At 41.0% G+C, this 8,854-nt stretch overlaps 1 protein-coding gene across 1 annotated transcript in view; it reads right to left on the reverse strand.

Moving 5' to 3' along the window:
• Positions 1-6,326: 6,326 nt before the first annotated feature.
• The window catches only part of LOC138957010 (uncharacterized), a 2,680-nt gene continuing 152 nt past the window's right edge, over positions 6,327-8,854 (reverse strand). Inside the window, exon 1 of the mRNA XM_070328188.1 lies at positions 6,327-8,854. This exon is cut by the window's right edge and continues 152 nt beyond it. Within this exon, the coding sequence (XP_070184289.1) occupies positions 7,435-8,451 (1,017 nt within the window). The 5' untranslated portion in view covers positions 8,452-8,854 and the 3' untranslated portion in view covers positions 6,327-7,434.

The raw sequence follows: 8,854 nt of genomic DNA on the forward strand, positions 1-8,854 counted from the left end.
AAAGAGGGATTACACTAGCAATAAACACGACATGAATAAATATTACTTAAAGAAAACATGTGTAATTTGGTAACGTAAACATGATCAATAAAGGTTTTTGTAACCGTATATAGAGCTTTGTACTAACTAATGAAAAGTACAGGATTCGACCTTTTTTATTCCTCAGCAAATCAACATTAAAAATCTCCGACACAGTCTCTGAGAACAGGAAGTATACTTAAAATTAAAATAAGTAGAAGCAACGCAGTTCAAAATATAGTGCGTAAAGGGGTATTTATATTTTAACTATAGTTTAAAGGGATACCTTACCATGGGTGTAACAAAGTTTTGGACATTTCTTATCCCTTGTACACGTCTAACACGAACTTTTGTTTCAATAGTGGGTACAAAGCTGTGGTTATGTAACTGTATTTTGTGTTTTACTTTGTTCCTGTGATCATTTCGTTGTTTATTTGTGTAAATATTCACATAACAGTAGATTCTTAGTAATTTGTTCAGTAATGTTTTTGAGAAAGAATTCTGATACGACATAATCAAGATCCAGTCGTTATCTCTTAAATTAGTTGTTCAGCCGTATTTTATTTGTTATTTCAGGCGTTATCACTCCTTGAATTTACAGAAAAATTCACTTTGAAAAAATTCTAAACACTTGAACAACGGGCAGATTCCAGCCTTAAAGACCTTTTCGTCGAAATACATAAGTTGAACAGATATTTTCTATGAAGCCATTTAGTCAATATTTTCTAGCCAATTTGATTTCAGGAAGTGCAGCGTACATTCGCAACGATGTGCTGTAGTATAGACGTACCGGCATTGATTTACTCAATACACACACACACACACACACACACACACACCCACACACACACACACACACACACACACACACACACACACACACACACACACACACACACACTGACAATCCCTCTGAAACACACATTGGCTAGCAAGAAAACACAATTTTAATACAAACAATGGAAAGATCGAAAGATCGAAATTACATTTTCTGTTTGATATTGCATCTGTAACAGAAAGGAACAGTCACAGTAAAAATTAATACAAAACGGAAGGAAAATTAAAATAAAAACAGTAAAGACAAAAACAGAAAAAAAACTGAATAAAATTTAGAAGCAACACATGAGAAAAACTTTACTCCGAAGGAAATTAAGTCAATACATCTGACGCGTCGAATCCCTCAAATGAAATTGTAGTCTATCTGGGATGCAGCCAAGACAGAGTTTCTTCATGCTCTGAATTCACGTGGTTGTTGAGGAATCACACTTAACTATTTTAAAACAAGTGTGTGTGTGTGTGTGTGTGTGTGTGTGTGTGTGTGTGAGTGTGTCGTGTGTGTGTGAATGTGTGTGTGTGTGTGTGTGTGTGTGTGTGTGTGTGTGTGTGTGTGTGTGTGAATGTGTTTAAATTCGATCGGATGCGTTCAGTTACCGTCGTTGACACTGGTAAACAATAACTAGACAAACCAACTCGTATCTCCCAGTTACTTAACAGAAATTCAATCCCTGTTGCATCAAACTTTATAATAACGAATGAATAGGTAGTCGACTAGTCCGTACCCATATCCTTTGGAAATAACAATGGCAACTGACGCAAGTTGGTGAAATGTCATCGACTGAGAAAAGTCACTGGGAAGGTATGTTGCTTTTACTACCAAAGGTAGTTCAAACTCAAGGGATATTATATGTCATAGGTTCCAAGTGCTCGACGAAGAAAATCTGTACAGTGAAAAATTGCCGGCTATACAGCATTCGTTTACAACCATATCTAGGAAAACTCTGCAATAACAGACAGTAACAATCAGTTCTGTAGGTCCCCCGCGGGTTAGGGGGAAGAATTTACCCGATGCTCCCCAGCATGTCGTAAGAGGCGACTAACGGATTCTGTTTCTCCTTTTACCCTTGTTAAGTGTTTCTTGTATAGAATATAGTCAATGTTTGTAAAGATTTTAGTCAAGCAGTATGTAAGAAATGTTAAGTCCTTTGTACTGGAAACTTGCATTCTCCCAGTAAGGTCATATATTGTACTACGTTGCAAGCCCCTGGAGCAATTTTTTGATTAGTGCTTTTGTGAACAAGAAACAATTAACAAGTGGCTCTATCCCACCCCCCACCCCTTCCCCGTCGCGATATAACCTTGAACGGTTGAAAACGACGTTAAACACCAAATAAAGAAAGAAAGAAAGAAAGAAAGAAAGTTCTGTAGGCTGTGTCTTTTCAGCTGCATAAGAATGAACACATCCATAATTATAGAGAAAAAAACACCTGCGTACGACATAGTTGTGGTAAAAGAAAAGTCAACAGATCAGGTTTGTCAGGTAAAGTACGAAACATTAGAAATGTTACTTTGATATCTTTGATTTTTGTTCACAACTATTATGTTTTCAGTGTAGCAATAGGGTCTAATATTTTGAGGAGACAGGTATAAGTCCGACGATTCGAAGAGTCAACATATCGGAACCTTTTGCTACGTTGAAAACACAATAGCGTTAATATTTGCTATTTTGAAGTGATATTCTGTGTTGAAAACACGTTTTTACTTGCGACAACTACCCAGACGGCCCATGCTTGCCGTTGTAGACGACGTTGAGGATCTCCGTAGGCCTAACACACTAAAACCAAAGAGTGTATCCCTACGGAAAGAGGGTTCACTCCCTTCTTCACGCCACTTGAAAAAGTGATGCGAAGAGCCGGTGTAACAGGCCATTTTGACACATAGTCAGTTTTGACCGGGAGGTCATTCTGGGCTAGCTGATTTTGACTGGGAGGTCATTCTGGGCTAGCCAATTTTGACCCCCCCCCCCCCCCAGTCAGTTGTGCCCCCCCCTCAAACTTCAAGAATAAGTACGTTATGACCCTTTAAAACGAAATATATGTATGGGCTTATGTGCACAATATTTTTTGGAAAAAATAATGATCTAAAAAAAAAAATCAGCTAGCCCAGAATGACGCCTCGTCAGTTTTGACCTCCCCTTCAAACTTCAAGAATAAATACTTCAGGACCTTTTAAAACGAAATATCTATATACATATATACAAGACTTGTGTCTGTCTGTCTGTCTGTGTGTGTGTGTGTGTGTGTCTGTGTGTGTGTGTGTGTGTGTCCGCGATGCACGGCCAAAGTTCTCGGTGGATCTTTTTCAAATTTGGAGTCCGTATTCAGCTACACCCCGGACACAACCTCATCGATGAGATATTTCAACACGTGCTCTCAGCGCGCAGCGCTGTGCGCGCTGAACCGATTTTTTTTTTGTGTTTTTTTTTGTCGGGATCCATTACCAGTAACTCTTCCTTATCTTCTCCAGTGTTTTCAGCCGCGATTATCTCCCTTCCTCCGTGTGGCGTCAATCCATATTCCCGTTACCACGTTACTATTTTTAGAAGGTCACTGCACGTTACTATTTTTAGAAGGTCTCCAGTGTTTTGCGCGTTTATCTTCTTTCCTTCGTGCGCCGGCAAAGCCGGCGTACACCCGGCAGAGCCGGGTCCCAGGCGCAGCCCGGTATTCGGCTCTACCTCTTCCCGGCGAATCCGGTACCTGGCGAAGCGGGTAATCATCTAGTATGTATATGTGCACACTATTTGTTGGATAAATGATTTTAACAAAAATCGGAAAAAATTACTTTAAAAAGAATGTATAAAAAATTAAAAAGTTTCGACACTTCCCTTCAAATTTCAAGAATAAATACTGGCCTAGTCAGTTTTGACCGGAGGGGTCATTCTGAGCTAGCTGATTTTGACTGCCCCCCCCCCCCTCCCCTAAACTTATGGGGATGCATAGATGCATACATATATGCGTACATTTCGTTTTAAAATGACCAAGTGTACTTATTCTTAAAGTTTGAAGGGAAGCGTCGAAACTTTTTATTTTTTTGTTTAAAGTAATTTGTTTTCGATTTTTTTCCGATTTTTAAAAAAATCATTTATCCAACAAATAGTGTGCACATATACATATATTTCGTTTTAAAAGGTCCTTAAGTACTTATTCTTGAAGTTTGAAGTGGACGTCAAAACTGACTGGCCTGGTCAGTTTTGACCGGGGGGTCATTCTGGGCTAGCTGATTTTGACGGGAGATCACTCTGGGCTAGATGCATACATATATGCGTACATTTCGTTTTAAAAGGACCTAGTCTACTTATTCTTGAAGTTTTAAGGGAAGCGTCGAAACTTTTTTTTATTTTTTAAAGTAAGTTTATTTTCGATCTTTTTTTCGATTTAAAAAAAAATCATTTATCCAACTAATAGTGTGCACATATACATATATTTCGTTTTAAAAGGTCCTAAAGTACTTATTCTTGAAGTTTGAAGTGGAGGTCAAAACTGGCTGATTTTGACGGGAGGTCATTCTGGGCTAGCCCAGAATGACTGCCCCTCCCCCCAAACTTATGGGGATGCATAGATGCATACATATATGAGTACATTTCGTTTTAAAAGGACCTAGTGTACCTATTCTTGAAGTTTTAAGGGAAGCGTCAAAACTTTTTTTAAATTTTTTTTAAGTAAGTTTTTTTTTCCCGATTTTAAAAAAATCATTTTTCCAACAAATAGTGTGCAGATATACATATACTTTGTTTTAAAAGACCCTAAAGTACATATTCTTGAAGTTTGAAGGGGAGGTCAAAACTGACTGGCCTAGTCAGCTTTGAAGGGGGGTCATTCTGGGCTAGCTGATTTTGACCCCCCCCCCCCTAACCTGGGGAGATGCATGGATGCATACATACATACATGCGTACGTCTTGTTTTGAGAGGTCCTAGTGTACTTATTCGAAGTTCGAAGGGAAGTGTGGAAACTTTAAAAAAAGAAGAAAAAAAAAGAAGTTTTTTTTCTTTTTTTTATTCTTTTTGTAATATCCTTTTTCTGACAAAATTGTCCACATTTACATTTATTTCGGTTTAGAAAGTTAAAGTACTTATTCTTGAAGTTTGAAGGGGGAGGGGGGGTCAACACTGACTGGCCTAGTCAGTTTTGACCGGGGGGTCATTCTGGGCCAGCTGATTTTGACGGGAGGCCCCCCCCCCCTCAAACCTTAGATATATGTAGTTATTTACATAGATGCATAAATATTGTTTCTGAAGGTCTTAATGTACTCATTCTTGAAGTTTGCAGGGGGGGTCAAAATTGACCAGGCGGGGGGGGGGGGGGGGGGGTCAAAACTGACTAGACCAGAATGACCTCTCGGTCAAAATAGGCTAGCCTAGAATGACCTCCCGGTCACACTGGGCTGCTTCAAAATAGGCTGCTACACCGGCGCCGAATCTACAACAGCGTTACGGCTTGACCGAGGAAAACGTTGCCACCGAGCAAGGAGGAATAGAAGAGTGACGGACTGTTTTTGTTTTCGGCTACTTATATAACTATCAAAAAGACTGTTTTATTTAGTTTTTGTAAAGAAAACACACTGGTCGTACTGTTACCAGCATCTGAAAACTATTTCACAGGCGCTCATGCAGTATTTGAAGAGATACAGACAGCAAAAAAGACTATACATGCAGACAGAAACTCACAGACTTATCTTCATACATTTTACATATTATTAGTGAATCTATTGAAAGTAATGGGATTTGTCAGTTCTCTACACATTCTTTACAGCAATGAAAATCAGTTATCTCTCTCTCTCTGTCTCTGTCTCTCTCTCTCTCTCTGTCTCTGTCTCTCTCTCTCTCTCTCTCTCTCTCTCTCTCTCTCTCTCTCTCTTATAAACATAACATATATTTCTGTGTTATATATAGTGTTCAAACATTGCTAAAACAAAATATAAATGCATCTTGAAATGTCTCATTGGTTGCTTGACATTTTATTTCTGTCATTTATACTGTATTCAGTTAACTTCTATTTAACTTTATTTATTCTTGTAATGGTGTTACCTCTCAATGGGCGAGGGCCGGTTGAAAAAAACCCGCCATGTATACTTTGTTTATTCCGTCATCCTCAAAAAATACATTTAATTTCAAAATTAAATTTCGCTTCAAAAATAAATTTTATATTCAATTTAATTAATTGAATTCTCTCTCTCTCTCTCTCTCTCTCTCTCTCTCTCTCTCTGACAGTCTCTGTCTGTACATGTCTGTCCGTCTGTCTGTCTGTCTGTCTCTCTGTCTCTGTCGGTCGTCTAGCTGTCTGTCTGCCTATCTGTCCGTTTCTCTCTCTCTCTCTCTCTCTCTCTCTCTCTCTCTCTCTCTCTCTCTCTCTCTCTCTCTCTCTCTCTCTCTCTGTCGGTCGTCTGTCTGTCTGCCTATCTGTCCGTTTCTCTCTCTCTCTCTCTCTCTCTCTCTCTCTCTCTCTCTCTCTCTCTCTGTCTGTCTGTCTGTCTGTCTGACTGTCTGCCTATCTGTCCGTCTCTCTCTCTCTCTCTCTCTCTCTCTCTCTCTCTCTCTCTCTCTCTTTCAATCTATCTGTGTGTGTCTAGTTCTGTTTGTTTGTCTTGTTTCATTTTGTTGTCTCAGTCTCTCAGTGTTAACCTCTTGCTCAAAACCACCACGAAATTGTGCTGGTTTGGTGTGATACAAGACGTATTCCTCTAACATTCATTTATACATTTCAATTATTGATTTAATAATTGATAAAATAAGGCGAACAGTACAATCTGCATCCCCATGAAAAGACAAAAAACGGAATCTTTGTTTCCGAGAATGATGACCATTAGAAGCTGCACATTAGTTAGTTTTTGTCTTGCTTGCCAATGCTTCCGAGGTGCTAGTGAGAAAGTTTTACTCGGTCAGTGCTGGGACGGCGGGCTGGAATGTGGGATGGGCTGGCTTCACTTTTAGGCCGAAGTGCTCCCTCTTTCCGTAGGGATACACTCTTTGCTAAAACTAAGACGCCGCTCTCTAAACAGAAGCAGACGATCTGCCTGGCGTATCCTTCCCTGACGGTTATGTTCATCACACCGTAGATGATCCAGTTGATGCCTAATAATCGACGCATGAAGCTACCCACAAGTGAGTACAGTAAGATCTCACACTGAACTTTATAAAACAACAAACAACATTTGATTTAGCTTTCTCTAGGGGGTCCTGTTAATGAGACCGCTTATTGTCCTCTCAGAGACATTGCCCTGACGGCGGTGCTTTTGACCGTAGCAGACACTCTGCCTCAACTATACTTCCTCTATAGATCATCTACGCGAGACCCTACAATACAGGATCCGCATAAAACCAACACACCAAGAAGTCAGACAGCACTTTGTACAAAAGTAGGCAAAATGCCTTCTCTAAACGTTCTGCTCGTGAGTCCGTAAAGGGTCGTATCGTCCAAGGTTCTCAGACCACGTTTTCTACAGCAGCAGAAGAACAGCCTATCGTACCCTTTCCCCCTAAATATATCTTGTTCCAAGTCAGACGACACTTTCTACAACAGCACCCAAACTGCCTGACGTAGCCCTCCCTAACAATATCTTTGTTCAAAGTCGAATGCGCACTAGAATTTCAGACGACATTTTTTACAACAACATCCAAACTGCCTGACGTAGCCCTCCCGGAAGGACCTGTTCATCAGACCGTAGAGGATCCAGTTGATGCTGTGGTTGAGGAAGGCGCAGGCCACGGTCCAGATACCCGTGTCGATGTACACGTGGCTGTACAGGGAGATAACAGCCATGGTGGCCAAGGGCAGGTAAAGAAACACGCAACACACGAACACGATCAGAAGGGACTGGATCATGGACACGTCGTTGGCGGAGAAGTTAGAACGCGGTGATTTCTTTGCCTGTCTGCTTTTGACTGTCTTCGTGGTGCTGTCGTTGTTGTTGCGATTATGTAATGCTTTGCTGTTAGTGTCCGAGTTGTTCGGACCTCCCGACCGTTGCTTGTTGTGCAAATTCTCTCCTGAGGGCGGTTCTGCATTGTGAAGCTGGCTGCTTTCTCGTATAAGAGCTGCGGTCTCAGTGACTACACTTTCTTTACCTTGACTTTCCAGAACTTCGTTGATTAGATGAGCTATTTGTTCAGGTTGGTCTGCCTGACTAGGAATGACTTGAGATTCGACACAAACTTCATTGTGGTCTCTCAGGACAGAAATGGTTTTATCACTGTGCGAAACACTATTCGTCTTACGCGGCTCCTTGCCTACAGTGTCACTTGAAGCCGGCCTGTTTTTGTGTTCTTGTGAAGAAGGAGCGGTCTTGGTCGCATTGTCCATGAATTCTTCAATAACATCTCCCACAATATTACTGCGAATGACAGCAGTATTCTCCTTGTCAGATATAAATTTCACGTCGTTCTTGTCTCTCAGCTCATGCGCTAGCGCTGAATTATCTCCTTTACCATCTAGCATGACAACTCCATTGCAATCTTGCTTTGAATTGCCGCAGCTTATCAGTTTGACCACAACATCCTTTCCTCCATCCTTTTGAATGGGAGCGTCACTGGGATCATGCGTAGCAGATGAAAACTTCCCACACTCTTGTTCTTTCTGTTCTCCAACAACATCGTCCATTCTGCATGTCTGGAAAATACATTCACTCGAATTCTGTCTTGGCTGAACGATTTTCACTTTGTCGTTGCCGATCACTTCGTCACTAGGATTGACAGTAGTTTTAGTCTCAAGTAGAGCTACACGTGTATCCCTTGAAGAAAGGTCCTCAACATAGAGCTCACCTTCTCTTGTTTCCAGGCATTGGTCAGAAGATGGAGTTGTAACGGCATGATCTACAATATGAACATTTTCGCTTGCGGCGAACTGAGCTGGACAGCTAGGAGGATCACAAACATTGGCACCAATGTCTCGGGAATTTTTTGTTGTGTTATCATACCCTTTCGCCTGGCGGTCAGATGTTTTACTGAAGGAAGTGCGCCCGTCGCCACCACTTGCGCGTGCAACAGCCAGGGTCTGACAAACA

Source organism: Littorina saxatilis, unplaced genomic scaffold (assembly GCF_037325665.1).
Source record: "Littorina saxatilis isolate snail1 unplaced genomic scaffold, US_GU_Lsax_2.0 scaffold_560, whole genome shotgun sequence".
Classification (NCBI taxonomy): Eukaryota; Metazoa; Mollusca; class Gastropoda; order Littorinimorpha; family Littorinidae; genus Littorina; species Littorina saxatilis.